Source organism: Myotis brandtii, unplaced genomic scaffold (assembly GCF_000412655.1).
Source record: "Myotis brandtii unplaced genomic scaffold, ASM41265v1 scaffold185, whole genome shotgun sequence".
In the NCBI taxonomy this organism is placed as follows: domain Eukaryota; kingdom Metazoa; phylum Chordata; class Mammalia; order Chiroptera; family Vespertilionidae; genus Myotis; species Myotis brandtii.
This window is the reverse complement of record NW_005356870.1, coordinates 172,029-195,444: the sequence shown is the minus strand read 5'-3', so window position 1 is coordinate 195,444 and position 23,416 is coordinate 172,029. Positions and strand designations below refer to the sequence as shown.

Here is a 23,416-nt window from a genome sequence, read left to right as displayed (position 1 = left end):
GACAGAAGATGAGGCAGGAGATCTTGATGGGAAACTATTTGGCATTAAGGGAATAGTTAGCACTGCTGGTGTGTGAATGATTACCCAACTAGGGAAACATAGAGAAAGAAAGAAGGGCCAAGACCTAACTTTAAAGCCCATTTATAGATCTATAAGACTGAAGGGTAGTTACTAAACAATAAGAAAGAAGGTAGGAGAACTTTTTTTTTTCCCTAGAAGGTAGATTAGCTATTGTTGTCTACTGCTGAGAGAATAAGACAGAGAGCATTGCTATTGAAAATAACCTTCGGACAGTGGTTCGGGCAAAAGACAGACTTTAGAGGGAACAATCAAATGATAGAGAAATAGTGGGCTTGTCAAATTATCCTACACCCTGTCAATGGGCTCGGCGAATACAAGAAGAAATGAAGTCCTGTGGGTTCTGATAAGGATAGATCTACAAGACATTATACATGGAAAATAAGCAAAGTACAGTAAAGGAAGTATAATCTGGAGCCTTTAGGGTAAAGAGAAAATAAATGAAGGACATTTACTTTTTTTTACTGAAAGGGTCTCAAAGGTACTAACCAGAGTGGCTACTTTTGGAGATAGGGTAGTTGGAGGATAAGTTTTCCCTTTGCATAGTGAAACTTTTCCTAAAACATTTTCTTATTTTATATTCAACTTATGACTTTAACAGGGGCAGGGGGTAAAAGGTTAGCAAAATTATGAAACGTATTAAGAAATGTCTAATGTTAAAATGCTTAAAGTTCTTTTCAGACAAAGAGCTAAGGATTCTATGGGTGTAAAGCAGGCTGCATCTGTGAGAAATTTATTAGAAAATGAGTTGCAGCAAGGATTTGGGGAGAGGTGATTAGGGAAACTAGACAATGTTTATAGGCAAAGGACAAGGCTCGAAGTTGGAGGAAATTTTGGAAGATCCAAGACAAACAGAGAATAATGAATGAGGGCAGATCCCAGTGGAGGCAGGAGAGAATGTGATCAGGGCTCCCTGACACAGAAGAGGAGCAGCTCTGCAGGGAGCAGAGAAGAGGAAAGAAAGACTGAATGAGGAATCAGAGGAATTTTGAGTTGTAGGGCAGAGAACTCACATGGGATGATCTCTATTTTTTTCACCTAAAAGAGGTCTGGTGAGAAGCAGGAATCTTGAGAAAGGAAACAAAGTTCAGAGTAACTGTTTTAAGAAAAAATGTGTTTGGTCACGGGACATGAATGGAATCATTATTCACCTGTAAGAAGGCCCAGCCAGCCAGTAGGGTTTGTGACTTCCTCCAAGCAAGGCAAGGTAACCTGGCACAGGCATATACAGAGCAGAGAGAAGGGGCTAGGAAGCCATGCAGAGTAATGGTTAAGCAGCCTGGGAGTGAAGACAGATGTGTATTTAAACCCTGGCTTTGTCATTGTCTAATTACGAAGCCTTGTGCAGTTTCTACCTTATGTCATATCTGTAAAAAGGAAATATAACATCTTTAAATAGATTTGGTTGTGGGGATGAGAATGTGGTCACATCTGTAGTTTCAAAAATTTGAGCACAAACAGTGCTCAGTTACTGGGTTACTCTTGTGGTCCAGAGGTAGTCAGTAGAGTGATCAGAAGAACAGGGGGTAACAGTTGGAGAGGGGCTGAGCCTGTCCTAATCCATTGATTCTGGAACCAGAGAGCCTGGGATTGAATCCCAGCTCTGCTCCTTACCAATCAGGAAGCTTTGGGCAAGGCAAGTGATTTTCTTGCCTCGGTTTACACATTTGAATGGGGACATTTTTACATGGTTGTTGGAAGATCAAAATGAGCTAATAAGTGTAAAGTACTAGGCCAGTACCTGGCATATAATATTGTAAGCATTACTTAAGAATTTGCTATTGCTGTCATTAACTAGAACAAGAAAGTAACAATCACCACAATAACAATAATGATGTTTTTGAGGATGGGAGACTGAAAAAGAAGCTGAGATGTTGATTGGTAAAAGGGGTTAAGAGATTCCAAGGAATGCACATTGGAATTGCTCACAATGGCTGACCATTTAAAAACTATTTTCTTATGTGTTAAAGAAAAAAAAATGTTGCTTCTAGGTGACAGCAAGTATAAACAGCTCTAACAATGACTTCTGTTATATCGTATTTCAGCATGCAGTTAATATTTTGGCATATCACTCTGTATCCACAGCACTGCCTGGGGTGGAGACTTGGGGGTGGAGTTCATGAGATGGCTATAACCTTCCAGGTCCAGAACAGCAGATGGTTCTTTAATTGTCCATTGGTTAGCCTCTCTCACTCTCTCTTTGTGAATATTTACTGTGTGGATGCCTTAGTAATTCACTGTCTCCTCTATATACCAGTTCAAGTTATTGTTGTTTTTATGAAATGAGATCTATGGTCATTCTATATCTAATAGGAGATAGAAAAAAATACCATGTTTTGAAGGGCATTTGCTATGCTCCTTCATTAATTTTGTGTCGCCACCTAATCCTGTAAAATAAATTCTAACCTGATATATAGTTAAGCTTATACCATGGGAATTAAGTTAACTTTACATTAACAAGTGGCATCAATATGTCTTTCAGATGGGAGTCAGGTACAGACATAAAGGCAAACTAAGTAAACGGCCCTTCTATTTAATCCTTTAGGGAAACTGCTTAGTAAAAATGACTAGGATGGTTGTAATTCATAAAGCCATTGGACTTGTTAATGCCTCTTCCATGAACTGTGAAGTTCAAAGGTGCTTTGAAAGGTCATTTAGCTCCTCTCACCAGCCTTGACCCCAAAAATAAATAACTGCAGGCTATTGTAAATTCATGCTGTCTTTTAGAGACTTTCTGAAAGGAGATTTCCCAATCTCACTCAGAAATACAGTGCAGTTTTTTAACAACCCTCATTGTAGAAAAGGTCATTTTAATATCTAACCAGAGTCCCGATTGCTGTAATAAAAGGCCACGTCCTCCTTTTCATCCCTGTTAGAGATGGCGGAAGAGTTGGTTACTAGCTTCAGCATAAATGAAGGGTTATTGAGCACCTACGGTGGGCCAGTTCTTTCCTTATAACAACCCTTTCTGCATTAAAGATCACCACAACTCACTTTACAGCTTTTCTCCAGCCCAAATAAACCCATAAACATTTCCCTGTCAGGGTCCTTGTTTCCAACTCTCTACTGAACATGTTCTGCAGTATTTTCTGAACAATTTGGGGATACAAGAGATTTCTCAGTCAGTTCTCAGATGTTTTGTTTGTTGTCTCTGACCTATAGCTTGTACACAACAATCTGTCCTGCCACCAGGCTGGGTCCTTTCAAGTTTTACCTAAGCTTTTGTGATTTTTGGATAAGGATGAAAACACAGAAAAAACATCAATAAGACATAATTTGTAAAGCTTCACCTATGAAATAGAAAGTCACAGAAAAGTATCCTGTGTCCACAAAAAAAAAAAAAAAGCAGAACAGCCCAAACCATCATGGGGTACCAAAGCTTTTGTTCAAAATCACTTAAGCAAAGAAACCAGCAACACAAGTGTATGTGAGCAAGCAAACAGATGTAAATGTACATGTGTGTAAATGCACAAAAAAATAGAGTCCATGTGGCAGGGGTTCTAAAACTAACCTCAGACTGTGATTCCTTTAATATAGGGTGTCCCAAAATTCATGCAAGATTTGAATTTTGCGTGAGCATTAACAACAACAACAAAAAATAAAAGCCTAATTTTACTTGGTTTATTGAATCAGATTCTAATATCTGTTGCCCTTTGATTTCAATCCCTTCAATTTGATAAGCATTACCAATACCAATTATGGCCCAGAAGCAGGGACAATGAAGACCAATGAAGACTACGGCTTTGCGTATGTGCCAGCAAAGCCATGGAGGCCATTTACCCGATGTGCTATTCCATCCATAACCCTATACTGTATACTTAATGAATCAATAAAAAATTTACAATTTTTAATTATAAACCTGCATTTTCTACCAAATTACTTTGCGTGAATTTTGGGACATTCTATATTTCTCTTCCAAGGCAAGAAATTAATAAATAGTTTCACACAATGATTTGCAAAATTTCTTGAGGGAAACTATAGATATACTACTGCTTTTGAAAAGTTTAAAACAGTAAGGAAGAATGCATTGGCATTCAGATACTTAACAATAAAAAGTATCATCCAAAATGAGTTCTAGGAACTATAAGAGATACAAGAGTTTAGATGATCATAGGTTGGCAGGGAGGGTGAGACTGTACAGGACAGAGTTACTTTCTTGGGGGAGGGGACCTTCAGCTGTCACCTGACAGGTAGATAGAGATGGGTAATGCCTAGATCAGTGATGGCGAACCTTTTGAGCTCGGCATGTCAGCATTTTGAAAAACCCTAACTCTGGTGCCGTGTCGTCACATATAGAAATTTTTTGATATTTGCAACCATAGTAAAACAAAGACTTATATTTTTGATATTTATTTTATATATTTAAATGCCATTTAACAAAGAAAAATCAACCAAAAAAATGAGTTCGCGTGTCACCTATGACACGCATGTCATAGGTTCGCCATCACTGGCCTAGATGCCTGCTGGGGTGAGGGATGTATGACAATGACCTGTCACTGTAATATGAAAGGTAAACAGGCCTTTCACTAGCAGGCATCCACCTAGCAGGAAGTTAATTACAATGGCATTTGGAGCATACAGCAGTGCAGCAAAGAGGAGGAGCACAGGAATGGACGTGGAGAAGCTGTCAGGCCCTGGGAAGCGCCCGCACCATGTGGTCATGATGGTAGAGCAGTTCCCCTGGGAAGGAGCAGTAGTGGCTTCTGATGTTCTGAGCAGAGCTGAATGTGTGCTTATCTGCATGCATATGCACACATGTATGTGATGAGTCTGTAGTGGCTCCCCTCCAAGTGCCCATGTGCTCACAGACACACATATACCCATGGTGGAAAATGTGGAACTAAACCTCAGGTCTTCTGGCCAGTCCTGAACATATGTGAAAAGAAAAACCAATGAGTGTTTATAAGCACACAGAAATCCTTATAGGGAAAACCACTCTACTCTCTTGAAAGGACAGATTAGACATTGATGTGGAGGGGAATTAAGGAAAATAAAAGAATGAGGTTAAATAAAAGCAGGTAGATAGAGAAAAGAAGAGCAAAGAAAGAAGACAAAGAAGAAAGAAGCACTGTGAGCCACCTTCCAAAGAATCTGAGCTGTAGGTGAGGATGTCTGGTTCACTCTCTTGAGACATACACATGTAGCTTTGAATACATGTGTCTACCTGCAGCTGTACTTGGATACCAGGATTTACCACTTTTAGACAAGAAACAGCTGAGAATATGGGCCGTGTATTAATTCAGCCATGCATCCTCATTTTCATTGCATGGTTGGCTGTCAACAAGTACTGCATAAATGAACATATTAGATCCTGAACTTTCTAATTCCTAGGACAGATGGTTATTGTAAAATAGATACCACTGTGTTTATCTTTATGTAGAAGTCCGTTGACTTCTGGCTTTTGGATTGCACTAAGTGCTGGGATGAACCTTATAATGAGGTGGGGCTCACCATAAAAGTCTCTGCCTTTTTTACCCACTCTATCTCCAAAGTCCCTCTACTCATTTTTTTTTTTAATTCTATAATTCAGTATTTAATTTCCTTAAGTCACGTAGATTCTGCAAACATTCCTGGGAAAGGAAACACAGTGATCCATATCACACACTTAAACCTCAATCTAAAGGCACATGTAGATTCCTCTTCTAAACACAGGATTTGTATCTGAAGGGAGGAGAATTCTGGTTACCTGGTAACCTGGGTAGCAGGGGTTAGATAATAAAGATGAGAATCCAGAGGAGCAAAGACAACTTGTTCTCGCTACTCAGTTTAGTCTCAGAATGTATGTGTCCAGTGATGTCCATTTTCAGCAGACGTATTTGCCCTGGTCATCCTCCTGGCTTCTGTCCCTTCCTATTTTAGTACCTGGGAAGCCAAAGATGTCTTTGTCTGTACTTTGCCAACTCAGCCAAAGAGCAGCTGCGTTCTGGATGCTGCCAGGCTGTTTTTCTGTGGGTGCTCAGTTGCTGAGCAGGTGTGTTCTCCCCAGATGCACCTTTTATGATAAGTGTCATCAGTCATCAGTGCCCAAGGAACTGGAGGGAAAAGGGAGAAAAGGCCAATGGTTTCAATCCAAAGTTCTCACTGCTCCTGGTACCCTGGCTTTTTGTATCTGTCATGTTCCATGTCCTCTCTCTCCTCTGAGAATAATTTATTATTCCCTCAAAGGAACCTGGGTAGCCAGGATTGGGTAATAAAGATGAAGGTGAGAATTCAGAGGAGCAAAGACACAGGCAGATGTTGGAACTTTTCCCCCCATGTGACATAGATAGATGTTGGAACTTTGGACTTGTCATGAACCATTGTGCCTATTGTTTTGGTTGGTCAAAGAAGACAACCACAAATACCTCCATTCCTGTCTCTCCTTTGGGCCATCACAAAGTTGGAACTAAAGCTTAAATCACAGCCCTGTTTCTCCTAGGCTATTATGGTTATTAAAGGTGTCTGATAGCCCTGGCCAGTGTGGCTCAGTTGGTTGAGTGTCAACTCATGCACCGAAGGTCACCAGTTGGATTCCCAGTCAGGGCACATGTCTGGGTTGTGGGCTCAGTCCCCAGTAGGGGGCATGCAGGAGGCAGCCAATCACCTGTTTTGTTCTCATTGATGTTTCTCTCTCCCCCCCTTCCTCTCTCTCTCTCTCAAATCAATGAAAAGTTTTGTTTGTAAAGTTGTCTGATAATCCTCTGACCTTTTGGGTGATTGTGTTCTCCCTCACAAATTATTTTTCTGTGTTTACTGCCTTATTACCGAACTGGTTCTGCTTGATTTCCTTGTTCACTCTTTAATTTGGTAGCACCTTATTTTACAGTCCACTGACTTTGTTGAAAATAAATTCATTTTACTTGTGTGGATAGTATTACTCATTTGATAACATAAGCACCAAATTAGGGTGCGGTGAATGCACAGTAAGAGCTGTGCAATTACAAAGTAAATATATAATGGGTTTATTTTATCCTCCAGGCCCAGCACAGGGTGACACAGCAATTACTTTTGGACCTATTAAGTGCACTGGCCACATAATCTGTAGAGAGATTAATTAGGTAGTTAGCACTTGCCACCTTCCATTTCCACACACTTTCCACGATTACACCTCCTTTAGGATTATGTAGTCTTGGATAAACTTCATGCTGAATTATAGTAGCCAGGATGCATCTCTTTAGGAATGAGCCATACCCAATGTGCATTGAGCAAAAGAGTTGAAAATCGACTACAACATATCTTGGGGGATGGGGAGACACCTGCAGTCTAAATTCAAACTAATGCTTTTATTTTTGCTTTGCCCATGCATTCAATAGGATGGAGTAGGAGAGGTATGGGAGAAACAGCATGTGCCCTCTTAGAGACCCGTCCTCTTCCACAAAAAAAGTATTGGAGTATAGCATCTCATTGGTGCTAGAAAACATTTACCATGGACATAGAGCCCCTAGGACCAAGTCCTTTTCATATCTCACAACAGAAATTCTCTCAAAATGATTGTATATACTCTAAACTGATGTTGTGAATGTGTTCTCTTAAAATGAATGATGTGTGCCACAGCTAAAAGTCCTAATTGCGAACTCTGGTCTACTCTTTTGACTCACAGACCATGTGTTATCTTCTAACCCTAGATCACTCTCCCTGAATGCATGTGCCCAGGTCATATATAAGTAAAACAGTTCACCCATATTCTGTCATTGTATGTGGGTCTCATGTTTACCCTCTAACAAAACTAAAAAAAAAATTTAGGTAAATATGACTTCCTAAGAAGTTGCCTGTTTTTATTTGAAAATATTATATTCTTTGCAAAATTGATTGTCTTCAAGATTCTATTACATGGTAAGCTATCTTAATGCAGTTGAGATATTTGACTAGCATCCCTTTGATTTATGCAAGGTATTTTAGAAATGTGACTGTTGTTGGAAAGAGAGTGTAACTTGTGGCTAGCTGCATATATAATTTTCTTTGAGCAGTAGCTCCAAAAACCCAATAGCATTTCATTTTGTATCATGGGGTGGTTCTTTGGCTCTGTGCCCATGTTGGCCACTTAGGATTTCTCTTGTGTCTTTCAGGCATTGAGAATGCCAGCGACATTGCTTTGTACTCGGGCTTGGGTGCTGCAGTCGTGGCTGTTGCAGTCCTCGTCATTGGTGTCACCCTTTATAGACGGAGCCAGAGTGACTATGGTGTGGACGTCATTGACTCTTCTGCATTGACAGGTGGCTTCCAGACCTTCAACTTCAAAACAGTCCGTCAAGGTCAGCGGCATAGGTTACCCCAACACCACGTCCTCAGGACCAAAGACTATGCTCACACAGGACTCCGTGCTCATTGGCCCTGTGTGAACATAGCACTTGGCACTGGGGGCCGCTGCCAAATTGTCTTCATACATTAGGAAACCTAAGTGCTTGGCTATTAGGACAAATGGCTCTCAATTGACCATTAGCAACATTTAAATGAGGTATTTCTGTCTTTAGTAAGTTACTTTTTCACAGATTATCCAAATTTCTATTTTAACAAGACTGCTTTGAGGGTATATAATTTAGATCACTGAAATTCTGATTATTCAAGGCTAAGGACTAACTACTATATTGCAACCTCCCAGACATATATTTCACAATTTATTAGGTGGAATTATTTTTGTACTTCTGTTCTAGATAAGTAAAAGGACTCTTGATATATGACGGGTCAGTTAGCCAGAGAAAAAAAATGAAATTCCTAGTTTAAATGACTCTCAGCTGTTGCCCAGTCAAGCAATCTTTTGTTGCGGGGGAAAGGGAAATCTATCATACCAAACTACAGCAATGCTCATTTTCAAAATGAAGAGTCATTGAATTCTCTTATAGGAACTACATCTATTTCTGATTGGTGATGAGACAGACACAGCTTTAATTTTAGAAAAAAAAATGAAACTCTCTTCAGTGAATGAAGATTTTTTACGTGGACTCTCATTGTCAATATCATAACCTTTATTTCTGGCTATTACATATCAATATCACCTGTACCACAGGACAAGAAGAAGTCTCACTGCTTGGCAGGTTCTGAAGTGGAAACCCAAGGGCACTAGAAATTGGGAGAAACAAAATGCTTTAAGGCTCACCACTCACTTCTAGGCACCAAAGTTTCATGTCTGAGACTGAGTAGCCTGATATAGGATTTAGTAAACATTATTTTATTAGAAATAAATCCAATTAAGACCCAATATTTAGGCCCCATAAGAAACTAGAAATAGAGACTTCAGGTCAAGATGGCAGAGTAGGCAATCACTGTGCTCACCTCCTCCTGTGACCACATCAAAATTACAACTAGCTGAAGGGAATTCCTATAACCAGGGATGTAAGAAGAAGCCAAGCCGAGACAGGTAGAAGGGGTGGAGAAGCAGAATGGGCAGGTCCCACAGCCATGGTGTGGCAGTTAAAAATGAGAAAAGCTATTTCAGCTGAGAGGTCCCAGTCCCACACCAGGCTCTCCAGCCCTCAACTCCACAGCCTGGAAATGAAGTTCCCATAGCATCTGGCTGTGAAAATAAGCAGGGATTGTGTTTAAGTGGGATGGAGGGCTGCTGCAGACCTAGTAGCTACAGTTCTTAAAGATACCATGAGCAGACTCACTGACACACAAACTTACTTACCAGCTCAACTCCAGCCCGGGGGCAGTAGCTCACAAAGCACCAGGGGCAGACAGAGAGGAGGTGAGCTGACTAACTTCAGAATGAGGGCTGGTGGGGGCAGAGGTCAAGGTAGCTGTCTCCCTAGGGAGAGTGCTGGCAGAGGCCATTGCTCCTTTGTTGAGCCCTTCCCTCTCCCAATCTTCAGGCAAAGGCCAGAGCCAAATCTGAGACCCTGCCCCACCCAGCTGCCTCACCACCCATACTACTTGCAGTGTTTCTTTCACATAGGTGTCCTGCCTCAGCTTAGACTGCTAACTTTCTAAAATCTTTCAAGGTCCATAAACCCCAATCCAATGGCAGCTGGCCTCAGCATGCTCTGTACCTCTTGCTAAGTGGCCCTAGGCCTGGCACTAGTTGCAGCCAGCCTCAGTTCACAGTCCAACCTCTTTCAGCACAGGTGACAACCAACCACAGATCACTTTGTAGCTTCTAACAGGTGGCTGCAGGCCAGACACAGGTAAAATCTGACCATGGGATGCATCAGAGTCCCTCTCAAGAGGCCCCAGAACCAACACTCGGAGTGACCAGCTTCTTACCACACCAGAGCATCCCTTAAGCATTCCACAAATGACATACCCAAGGCAGACTCAGCAGACACCAGAGTCCACAACTGAAGTGAATCCTGCTGCATGGGGTCAGCCCCCGCACAGTACCTTGTTTTCTGTAGCCCCAGAAATTTCTCACAGCCAGTCTTTCCAAAGGTTAGTCTCATCCACTGATGTGACAGCAGCAGTCGAGACTCAACTACATCAGGAGGGCACCCAACCCATACAGGGGGTACCAGGGAGCACCCAGCTCAGGTGACCAGAGAGATGGCACCATTGGGCCCCAGATGACATTTACTAGGTAAGGCCACCCTGCCAAGACTGGGAGACATAGCAGATCTACCTAATACATAGAAATATACACAAGGGGTCAGCCAAAATGAGGAGACAAAGAAACATGTTCCAAATTAAAGAACAAGGCAAATTTTCAGAAAATAACTAAACGATATGGTGACAAGCAATCTACCAGATAGAAAGTTCAAAAGATGCTCAAGTGACTTAGGGGAAGAATAGGTGAACTCAGGGAGAATTTCAACAAAGAGATAGAAACCATTAAAAAAAAATCAGAAATGCAGAATACATTAGAGGGAATCAAATAAGATTAGATGAAGCAGAATACTGAATCAGTGATCTGAAAGACAAGGTAGTGGAAAATGCACAATCAGAACAGCAAAAAGAATTTTTAAAATGATTATAGTTAAGGGACCTCTGGGACAACGTTAAGTGTAATGACATTTGCTTCATAGGGGTACCAGCAGGAGAAGAGAGAGAGCAAGGGATTGACAACCTATTTGAATAAATAACCAAACCTGGCAAAGGAAATAGACATACAAGTCCAGGAAGCACAGACGGTCAAAAACAAGATGAACCCAAAGAGGCCCACACCAAAATACAATATAATTAAAATGCCAAAGTTTAGAGACAGAGAGTGAGCCTTACAAGCAGCAAGAGTAAAGAGTTAGTTATGTACAAAGAAACTCCCAGAAGACTGTCAGCTGATGTGTCGACAGAAACTTAGAAGGCCAGAGGGATTGGCACAAAATATTCAAAATTATGTAAAGGAAAGAACTACGGCCAAGATGACTCTACCCAGCAAGGCTATCATTTAAATTGAAGGGGAAACAATGAGTTTCACTGGCAAGAAAAATATTACAAAAAAAATATTAAATGGACTTCTTTAAGAAGAGATGATCAAAAGTATGACTAGCAAAATATAGGAAAGAAAAAACTTTTTTGTTAACAAAGCCACACACTTAGTAAAAGCAGTAGATCCACCAATATAAAGCTAGTACAAAGGCAAAAAGGCAAATGTAGAAAGAGAATGTGTAATTACAACAATATATTAAGAGATACACACAAACAAATGCACAAAAAAAGTAAAAAGTCATGACGAAACTATAGTGATTTTAGTATGTGTTCAAACCTAACCAATCATCAACTTAAAATAGACTGCTATAACATAGCTTTTTATATAGGAAGTACATGGTAACCATAAAGCAAAAATCTATAAGAGGTATACAGGAAATACAGAGAAAGAAATCCTAACAGAAATTGATGGTTGCCAGATGGGAGGGGGATTGGGGAATGGATGAAAAAGGTGAAGGGATTAAGATGCGAAAATTGGCAGTTATAGACACAGTCACCGGGATGTAAAGTATAGCATAGGGAATATAATCAATAATATTGTAATAACTATGTATGGTGTCAGGTAGGTGATCAGTTTGTAGGCTGTAAAATGTTTAATAAGTATGTTGTACACCTGAAACTAACATAATATTGTATGTCAACTGAAATTGAAAAAAATTAAGAAACTAGAAATTTATTCATCAAATAATAAGATATCAGTGTCTTAGACCAAGCACTTAAAAATGGAGGAAAGCTAGTAGTATGAGAGCTGCGTGTACAAGTGCAGAATCTTTGAAGTCATGACGATGAGTCCAAAATTGCTAAATGACCTAGTTAATCAGTTAGTTTCTCTGAGTCTCAATTTACAGCTGTAAAATGGAGATACTCATATCCACTTCAAAGGGTTCTTCTGAGGATGAAATTACCTGGAATAACATGACTTACAAGCCCTTTGCATATGGAAGCAGCTCAATAAATGTAGTGAATATTGTTCTAGAACCTGGTTATTTTCTCTTGCCTGGGCACAGGAGGCTACTGTTCATAGAACACCAGGCAGCAGGCTAGAGCGGTGGCTCATTTGGAGAATGCTGACTAGGATAAGCTTAAACACATTTCCTTACTAGGGGGCTTCTCGGAACTTATGTGTATAGTAAGCCTTTCCAAACTTTATCATTTTGATTTTTTTTAAGCAGGATTCTCACAAAAGTAGTGATATAAGAAAAAATTACCTATTCAAATTCCACTCTATCCTGTTAATTGTTGTGATAACACCTCACATTGATGCTCATTGGTTCTGCCTTGAGCAAATATAGTTAGAACCCAGCAAGGTGAACAGCGAGACTGTTAAATAGGATAAGACACTCAGAGTACACCAGGAACTTTATAAAAAGGATTTCCAGGGAGAAACTTGGGGTGATAGATGATTGTTCCTGATCAGACTTGAATCAAGTTGGCAGCCAACTTTTGTCAACTGTGGACTCTATTATACATAGCTACTGTTACAGGGGTGGGCAAAAGTAGGCTTATAGTTGTGAGTACAAGAAACAGAATTTATTCTTTTATTACTATTTATTAATTATTGTATTATTTCTTTATATTACAACTGTAAATCTACTTTTGCCCACTCCTCTATAATCCTATTTTCCATTTAAGTGCGTATGTTAGGCTTAAGTATAACTCTAAGAAATGTCTTTGCTTCATGGCTTCACTTAAGTTAGGAGGGTCTTTTAAGAGTAGCCAGAAATTAATCTTCAGAAGGTGAGAGATTGAGATACAGTAGCCACGAGACTCAGGAGTATCATTTTTCCAGACCCAGTGGGAACACCTGTTCCCAACTCTTTCAAGATGTTAGGTCAGCCGGGGGCAAACTACGGCCCGCGGGGCGGATCCGGCCCGTTTGAAATGAATAAAACTAAAAAAAAAAAGAGACCGTACCCTTTTATGTAATGATGTTTACTTTGAATTTATATTAGTTCACACAAACACTCCATCCATGCTTTTGTTCCGGCCCTCCGGTCCAGTTTAAGAACCCATTGTGGCCCTTGAGTCAAAAAGTTTGCCCACCCCTGTGTTAGGTGGATCTTAAGCCCTGCCCCTTGCCTGGGAAAACCATAAATAAGAGCAAGGATGGTGCCTGTAGAATTCAATGCAGTCCTGTTAAAAAAGCACAGCCCCTTGATTGTGCCTGTGTCTTAGCACAGGAGCCTTAGGCATGAAAAAGATGCATCGCCAAGGAGCCTTCAGGTCTACAAGGTTATTTCACCTCATTCTGAACCTCTTCTTTTATTATGTAGGATTCTTAGAGCATTAGAACTTTCCTGGGAAAAATCAGGATTACAGCTTTCCTGCTGGGGTTGCTACAAATTATGAAAATGGAAAAACAATAGAGGCTAACACAATATGTCCTGGAATTGCAACATCTTCCAAAATACCATACTTTAAACATTTTTTGTCAGGCCCGAAAGGAAAATGGTTTAATATGGTTTGGGTTTCAATTTGAGATGTCACATTGACGGACTGATATGGGTGGGAGGTTTGGGACTGAGGGTTATTTTGTTATTTACTAATAAATGAGATTACTTCATCACAAGAAAATATCACAGCATTTCGTTTTATTATATGGCTTAGGAAAAATTGGTAAGCCCCAACAGATGAGAAAGTCCAATTTCTCATGTTTTTGTAAAGATTGTTTTTTCCCATTTGTTTTGAGACTGAAAGGAAGCCATTCTAAGCTGTTCTCCACGTAGAATGTTTCTCCCTAGCCCCATGCGGTGCCTTCTTTCCCTCTCAGAGTGGCATATGCATTATTAGAACAAATTGGGGTCTCCTGAACTTCTTGAGCTGGGGACACATCATTTCCCGCCCCCAAGCTCCAAAATTTCACGAGATGTGTGGGCACCCACACAGCTTCGGTTATAAACAGCACTACCCAGTCACCATGCTGTGTCATCTCATGCCATTTAAAATGAACAGATGTTATTTTTGCTCCAAACTGGATTATAAAACATCTTCCCCCCCCCCTTTTTTTTAAGTTTCTCTTGCCAGTTAAAATCACATCAATAAAAATACCTGATGGAGTATCAGAAATACCTGTTTTGAAAAGACAGCTTGTAAGGAACTCTGAAAAGTGAATGATTTAGGTTAGTGGCATTCAGAGAATTGCCTGGGAAAGCCAGAGTCCAGGGCTGTGGTCACTAACGACCAGTCTTACAGAGCCAGTCTAGATGCTCGGGGTGGCCCTGAAGGTCTAGCTCTGATCAGAGCAGTGGGCAAGCACACGGGCTGTTGTGCAGTTCGTGGAAGCAGATGTCAAAGGGTAACTGTGATGCCTTTTAGTTTCTGAGTGACAGAGCCCTTTTCTTTTATCAGGTAACTCCCTGCTCCTGAATTCCTCCATGCAGCCAGACCTGACCGTGAGTCGAACATACAGCGGACCCATCTGTCTACAGGACCCTCTGGACAAGGAACTCATGACCGAGTCTTCACTCTTCAACCCTTTGTCAGACATCAAAGTCAAAGTTCAGAGCTCATTCATGGTTTCGCTGGGAGTGTCTGAGAGAGCTGAGTACCATGGCAAGAACCATTCTGGGACCTTTCCCCATGGAAACAACCGCAGCTTCAGCACAGTGCATCCCAGAAATAAAACACCCTACCTCCAAAATCTGTCATCGCTCCCCACAAGGACGGAACTGAGGACAACTGGTGTCTTTGGCCATTTAGGAGGACGCTTAGTAATGCCAAATACAGGTGGGTGGTAAGTGTGCGTTTGTGTATCTTCCAGCATCTGTTTAAATGTTTTGTATTTGCACAATTACATCCCATCAGATTAATTCTTAAGATGTTTACCATCCCCTTGTCAAACCTCCAGGTACTGTGGCTCCAACAGTCTACTTGATTTACACTGCAAACAAGAACCAAGGCTGAGATGAAATTTTGCAATCTTCATCCCATCATGGACTGAACAGTTCATTTGATGCCCTCATTAGAGTTGGTGGTGGCCATATTTGTTCAAAAGATTTGGGTGGTCCCCAGAGTTTAAACCCATTTGAAATATATTTCCTAGAACATGATCAGAAAGCACTGAGAACATTCTTTGACAAACCCCAGGTTTATGGACAAGCATGATTGATGCACTAGTAGGTAATTTAGTGAAATGACATTCTGAGTTGAACTTCCCCAGTGACTGACCTATTCAAACACTGTGAGTGTCCACAGACCTTGCTATGTTACTTAATGATGAGCAAGGCTACAATTCCAAGGATACATCATAAGTACACTTAGTTCTCAAGAACTTTTTCCTCCTTTTGGTTAGATGTTCTGTACAGCCCAGAACACTTTAAAAATTATTCTATCTATGGATTAGTCTTCAAAGTAGCCACCCCAGACTGAACTGGATGACAAAAGAGGGCAATCGCCCCTCTGATTTCTAAGCAAGGAGACTTAGGAAGTGCTCGGAATCATCCTGGCTACTTAAAGAAAAAGAGTGTCCTGATCTGCCAGTTTGACTAAACAACAGGTTAGCATTGTTTAGGGCCTTGTCAGACTTCTCTCTATTGGAGAGTGAACCTTCCTCTCCAAGTGAAATATTTGTTCTTAGAAAATGAAATATGCAATGGGACTAGTCTGATGCAGCTATTCCCGCTGACGGACCCTCTGCTAGCTTAGTGACTTGAGACCACATTTTGTTTCAAGTTGATGAACAGTCTTATTCTACTATATCAATTGCTTTCTTAAAAACTTCATTTCAGGCAAATAGCCCTCTTATACAGCTCTAATAATGATTTTGTTTTCTAAACTTCCAAAACTCTACATTTTTCTTGGTCAGTGTTTTAGGACGTAGTAAGGACAAAGGTTTAAATATGTATGCATGTCTCTGGTGATAACGGCAGATAGATCAATGGGGAATGAGTCAGCCATACTTACCAAGTGCCCCTCTTGTAAGAATCTTAAGAACTGGAAGTGTGGGTTCTGGAGAAAGAAAACTAAAAGATGCAAACCCTGTCCTTTCAAAGATAGTAGGATATATTAATCAGAAACATAGAAGTTTTACATTGAATTATGGTGCATTAATCTTATCTACAAATTCTAACCCATTCTAGCAGGTTCTCAATAGTTATTAGTTGAATAAATTGGCCCACAACCCTCCTTTCTCTTCCCATCCTCATTTATTAGTATGTGTGTTTACACACATGTGGAGGGAGTGTCAAAATCAACCCATTCACTGGCTATGTTTGTTTAATGTCCCTCAAAGAAAAGAGATGAAATCATGATGAAACAGATTTTTCTTTTTCTTCCCTTCATACTTAATAAGTACTGCTGCTGGAAACTAAAAGTTTTATAGAGGGGATAAATGGTGATGGCAAAAAATAAAATAAAAAGATGAGGAACCTGAAAACAACCCCCCCCGCCCCCCCGCAAAAAAAAGAAGAAGAAACCTAAAAGTTTTGATAGCATTTTCTCTGATTCCCAAACACTTCCTCTGTAAAGGGGCATTTTTAAAGTTCCTAACAAGAAGCCCCACACAAGATTGAAACTGTTCACTGGGAATAAATTTGAGGAAAAATACGTGTGGGGAAGTGAAACATATGCTCTGTTATTTGCAGAACATAAATGCAGAATATGCCTCAAAAGCTAATGTGTAAGGAAGCAAGGCATAGAAATTAAATTGTTTTAATGCTGCCTATCCCAAATTGTTGTCTGGTGTCTGGCAATGATATCTCAAAAAGGTTGGGGTTGTCCCCACACTGTAAAAATCATTCATTATGCAAAATATGAAACAAGAAACTCAGACAGGTGGTTCTGTTGTCATATCAAATAAAAGGCTGTCAGGGTAGCAGGTGGAGTTTGGGGAAGACTATATTTTTCCTTAATCAGAGATAACTGGTGAATGACATATTAAAAATGGCTACTTCTCTAGGGAGACGCAGGTATAAAAATGTCCCACAGTGCCTTTCCTCCTTCATACAACATAACATGCAACCAGCACAATCACCCTGCCAGAACCCTTGTCTCTGTGTGACTATCTTCCATCTCCATGTAGAATTTGCATGTTTGCCTGGAAGGAGGGAAGTATGTTTGAAGGATAATCATTCACTTGCTGATTGAAGGAAAGATGAAATAGTGTAAAGCTCCAATGATCCTATAGATTCAGGTTGAATTTAGAAGTATTATGAGCAATGTTTTTATCTAAACACAGGGAATTAAGCTGACTTGAAAGAAATGAGATGGGATCTGCTCTACAAACAGCCCTTTCTCCTAAGTCCACACACATATTTATTCTGCTTCAATCTGAGTTGACTGTCGGGCCCTCATGACATACGAACATAGCATATCTCAAGGCCTGGCCTACTTTTTTTTTTACTCAGAATTTTGAATTTTATTTATCCATTAATATATTTATGATTTATCTTTTGAGGGCCTACTGTGTGCCAAGCATTGTACTCTGAGCTATTGATGTAATAAGCCATTATTGTTGTTTGTTGTTGTTTTTTTACATACTGTATGATTTCATGTATTTAAATGTTTAGAATAAGCAAACTAATCCACATGCCAGAAAGCAAGTAAGTGATCACTTGGGCTTGACATCAAGAATTGACTTCTAAAGGGCACAAGGGAAATTTTGTGGCAACGAAAATGCTCTATATCTTGACTATGATGATGGTTACAGGAGAGTATAAATTTGTCAAAACTCATCAACATGTACACTTACAACATGCACTTTATTGCATGTGAATTATACCTCACTAAAGGAAACATGGGAAAGGGAAATGTGAGATACAAAGTTGTTCTTTTGGGTTAATTGCCTAAGATGACATTAATGCTTGATCATAGCCTCCTGTGCTACTATAGCTAAACAATAGTGACTTCATGTCTCTTGTCATAATGGCCTAGATCAGTGGTTCTCAACCTTGGCTGCACATTAGAATCACCTGGGAATCTTTTTAAAATCCTGATTTCTGGGCCTCACTCTCCAGAAATTATGTGTCTTTGTTATGGGGTGGGGCCACACCATTAGTAACAAAGAAACAGAATTTCTGGAGGATGAGGCCCAGAAATCAGGATTTTAAAAAAGATTCCCAGGTGATTCTAATGTGCAGCCAAGGTTGAGAACCACTGGCCTACATAGTCTGAATGAGGGGCAACAGAGAGAGAACACACAATGTCTAGGGTATGTATTCAGGTTGACACCCACATACACTGAACACCCTGTGGATTACAGTTTCTATTCAACGCAGGGAAGGAGTAATGGAGGCCACTTCATTTGGCAACTACATTTAAGGAAAAATGAAAGGAGGAGCCTGATCAGAGCCCCCCAAGTATAACCATGACAATCCTCCTACAATTGGCATTAAGGTCGAGAATATAAATGGATACCCTTGCTGAAAAGCTATAAGCAAGATTTAACTGTGCCTCATTATTAGGGCTGGGGAATGATACTGATGATAACTAGCGTGTCACTGAATAATGCTCATAAATGCGAATCACAAATAACTTGCTTTGCAATGAGTCTTGCATTCCTTGATTCTGTAGCAGCTAACAGGCCCAGAGAAGGATGTCACTAAAGCCTGCCATCTCTAGATTCAAATTATCATCAGCAAGCAGAAAGCTTTCTGTGTGATTACATTAGCTCAAATGAAAGGAAGAAAGGTGAGAGCTGCATTATTCAAAGAATAAGAGGATGCCTTGAGATTTTATTTTATAAAGATCTTATTGTGTTTCTATTTCTTTTTATAAACAAAAAGCTACATTAGAGAGAATCTCTGCCCTCTCTAGGCTGTTCTCTCTTGGCCAAAGTGAAATATTTATTTCGCAGCATTCAAGAGAGAGAGGAAACATTTCAAATTCACCGCCATGTGCCCTCCTGGTGCCTTCCCTGCCTGCATTGCATGATTTTACTGAAGCAAGGCTACTGAGTATCTTTCAATTTGATGCTGACATGAATATGGTTCAGTCACCTTTCCTAGCTTCTGTTTGCATATATAGGACCAAATAGTGGCCATGCAACAACCTATAAGGTTCCATGCAACAATTTATAAGGTTCCTAAGCTCATCTGAGCTTCTTTCTCCAGTTTTCTGGACAAAACACACACACACACACACACACACACACACACAGTACTCCTCTAATCTCTTCCCTAAACTTACTTCAGGATGCACAGTTTAGAGGACTATTTTATACCAGGCTCTAGCAAAATGTTACATGGCCCACCCAGCATTGCAAGATGCCCTTTCAGGAAATTAGTAGGTAGAAACAAGATAGAGAAGCACTTTTTTTTTTATTTCAGAGTAGATTAACTGATAATTGATAAACTTTTATATTCTCAGATATGTTTGCTAGTCCAGGACATCCAATTTTTAAGAGAATTTAAAAATAGTAGGAAGACTTTAAATAAAACCTAATTTGAATACACACTTGAATAATATGTTTTTCTTTATGTCACTGTTAGTAAATAATGGGTTCTCCATTATTATCTTGGACTTCATGAACTTTGCAAGGATCGGGGTTTCACAGACTGCTCTGAGAAGGTCCTTTTGTGAGCATCTGCAAGGTGCCCAATAAATGGAAAAACTACGAATAACCTTTTGTTTTTTTCTGTTTTAGGGGTGAGTTTACTCATACCACATGGCGCCATCCCAGAGGAGAATTCTTGGGAGATTTATATGTCCATCAACCAAGGTGAACCCAGGTGAGAGACAGAAAGAAATGATGTATCAGTGACATCTTGAATATGGAATAGAGCTTCTGCAGAAAAATCTGAAGTTTGTAGAATCTGTGACATGGAGGTGTGTAGGTACCATAATGAGCTACTGACTTTACAGAAGAAAAACCAGCTGCAAAACTATTGGCTGGAATTAAAGCACAGGCAGCCTCACATTTGTAGGTAACTAACCTAAGTCTCTGACGTCCAGACAGCAGACACTAAGTGTGAAACAGTGAATTGGTAGGCAAGTCCTAAGCAGGGCTTCTCCACAAACATAGACTGCCTCCCTCAGTCTTCTTCTTAAAAGAAAAACAAAAATCAACCCTGGAGGCACTGTTGGTGCTGGGGTTTATGCAAATGCAGGGAATGATTGACCTGTGACCTTTCAAGGTCAGCAGAAGACCTGCAATAAGCAAGAAAGACAAGTTCTTAGGAAATTTTCCTCATGTAAAAATATGGTTTACGCTTCAACAGCTTTCAGATCTGACAAATTTCAGCAGCATTAAATTCAATTACATGAACAAATACAAATCTTGTCACATATTCTTTTAATGAAAGGAGTTGGTTATTTTCTTAGCACAGCTATAATATTTGCGGAAATGTTGCCTTCCACCACACAAGATAAAGCTACCTCCTCTTTAGAAAGCAATTTCTCTTATAAACTGGATATATACCTCTGGCATTTTCAGTCTTAACATCTTGGTTATTTCAGAATAGATTTTTTGTTGTTAGCAAAGAACACATGAAGGAAAAATACTGAAAGGAAAAACAGCCAGAGAGACAGATGGTTGAACAGATTTTGATAGCTTTCTCCATAAAAGGATTTGCTGGTGCCCAGTGGTTTTAACATAATGCTCTACAGCAGCGGTTCTCAACCTGTGGGTCGCGACCCCTTTGGGGGTCGAACGACCCTTTCATAGGGGTTGCCTAAGACCATTGGAAAACACATATATAATTACATATTGTTTTTGTGATTAATCACTATGCTTTAATTATGTTCAATTTGTAACAATGAAAATACATCCTGCATATCAGATATTTACATTACGATTCATTAACAGTAGCAAAATTACAGTTATGAAGTAGCAACGAAAATAATTTTATGGTTGGGGGTCACCACAACATGAGGAACTGTATTAAAGGGTCGAGGCATTAGGAAGGTTGAGAACCACTGCTCTACAGAGTTCTAGAGGAATGGAAGCAAGAAGGCTCTGCTAGTTGGCTGTGGGTGAGGCTCTTAGAGGATCTGCATGTAAACTCTATTCTGTTGGGATTTCCTATTAGTTCCTCAGTCCTGTAAAGCTAGATCCTTTACCTGTGCACTTGAAAACATGCTAGTGTCTAAATATCTCCACTTACTTAGGGGAAACTAAGGAACAGAGGGGTTGAGGAGTTTCTTCAAAACCCAAAAATGTAGTTCTCTAGATAAGAATAACCTCTTATTTTTTCCCTTTGATTGATTTGTATAAGAAGTTGTATCTGTTTAACATTGAGATCATGGTCAATTACACATATGCTTGTAAGTAAACACATCATCCTGCAAAAATCAAGTACAGTCCTGCACCCCTTAACGACATTCCCATAAACGCCGAACCGCATATATAACAGTAGTCCCCTAAGATTGCAATGGAGCTGAAAATTCCTGTCACCTAATGATATGCCATAGCACAGTGCTTCACTCATGCATTTGTGGTGATGCTGATGTAACAAACCTATCTGCTGCCAGTCATATAAGAGTACCTTATTGTGTAAATGCACTCAATGATGTTCTTACAACCATGAAATCGCCTAGCGATACATTTCTCAGACCATATCCCCATCATTAAGCATAGTTCACATTTTCAAAGGCAACTAATTTATAGCTCACTTCCATCCCATCCGTATCTCTTACTAGAAGTTTCCTCCTAGGAGGTCAGACTAGAATGTGCCAAAAGGCATCAAACATCAAACGTACAAGAACTTAAATACAATGGCTCAAAAATGTGGGCAATATCGATTAGGGCATCCTGTAATCATAAAGTAAGAAGGATAAATACTTAAAAACTCACCAGAGACCACACACCTTGAAAGACAGGTTTAGCCTAGTATGGTCACTCCCTAGACCACTACTAGCTTAGCAAGTTCCATGTTAACCACTCTGGTTTACCCATCTGTATTTAAGGTGTTGAGTTCATTACTACTGCCTAGGAAGGTGGACAGAAAGAGTTTACTTAAGACTTCAGATCTTTGAAATGTGTGCATTTTCCCATCTATTAAGCGGAGGAAAAATTAAAATTGCAGGAAGCACACATTCTTTTTCATGTTGCTGAAACCTTCCAGATGTTCACCTTTAATGGAATGACCAGTGCCTGGGCTACTGCCCGTTAGCTTCCTTGGCAATCTTCGCTCCCTTTTGAGGAGCTCCAACCTACTTACAAAAACACTAAAAATAGCAAATGCCTTTCCGTTACGTTTTTGTTTGTTTTTTTTAAAGCTTAGGATGAATTTTTTTGCCATCCTTCCAGGAGGCTGTTTGAATCTGAGTTCTTCAGCTTTTAATCATGTGATTAATCAGGAGAAGGCCATTTAGTGTCACCTTTTCTTTTTAATATCATTTGAAAACCCATTTTCACTTTATGTCACCCTCCGTCATTCTGAACGTGTGCTTAGAGCAAGGCCCATCTTCTCAGTGCCATGGAGATACGGGGGGCGGGGGGGGGGGGGGGGGGGGGCGCGGGGGGGGGGGGGGCTGCTGTTTCCTTCATCTTTGCCTCTGGAGCCATCACAGTGCCCTTCCTTTTAGCTCACAGGTGTGAGCATTGGATTTCCTAATTCCATCACTTCCACACACAGGAAACGACAGTGGCATCTTCCAAACAACACGTTGGTGCTGTATTTAAGTTAAAGTCTGTTCCATTTTCCTATTGATGTTACATTTCTGTGGCTCCCTCCTGCACTAAGTCCTGGTGTAGCAGGGAGGTGGTTTAGTGGAACTGTAACTGATCTCATTGATCCAAATTCTGTACCGGGTTCCCAGGGATATGGCTGTGTGGGATGAATCACAGACTCAAAATAACCCCTCGTGTTCAAATAGTCTCAGATGGTTGGTTATATTTCAATATTTTGGTAAGTTTTAAGTGAGGTCGTCAGGACAGAATGTACCCTGTCTTTCTTGGGACCTAGAGAGGACACTGTGCTTTTCATTAAGTGGAACGATGTCACTTTCCTTCCTCAGCGTCCCTGCTTTGTCTACACTTTGACTTGACCAAACCAACCATCTTGACCAAACATCTTAATGAATCTTTTCCAACCTCTTTTAGCAATCTGGACCTTCAGGTTGGTTA

The 23,416-nt window shown here is 40.2% G+C and overlaps 1 protein-coding gene across 1 annotated transcript in view; it reads left to right on the top strand.

Moving 5' to 3' along the window:
* UNC5D (unc-5 netrin receptor D) overlaps nucleotides 1–23,416 on the top strand; it is a 226,256-nt gene that overhangs the window by 146,243 nt on the left and 56,597 nt on the right. Inside the window, exons 9-12 of the mRNA XM_005864024.2 lie at nucleotides 7,371–7,385; nucleotides 8,124–8,309; nucleotides 14,761–15,138; nucleotides 19,994–20,078. Coding sequence (XP_005864086.2) covers nucleotides 7,371–7,385; nucleotides 8,124–8,309; nucleotides 14,761–15,138; nucleotides 19,994–20,078 — 664 coding nt within the window. The remainder of the gene's footprint in view (nucleotides 1–7,370; nucleotides 7,386–8,123; nucleotides 8,310–14,760; nucleotides 15,139–19,993; nucleotides 20,079–23,416) is intronic.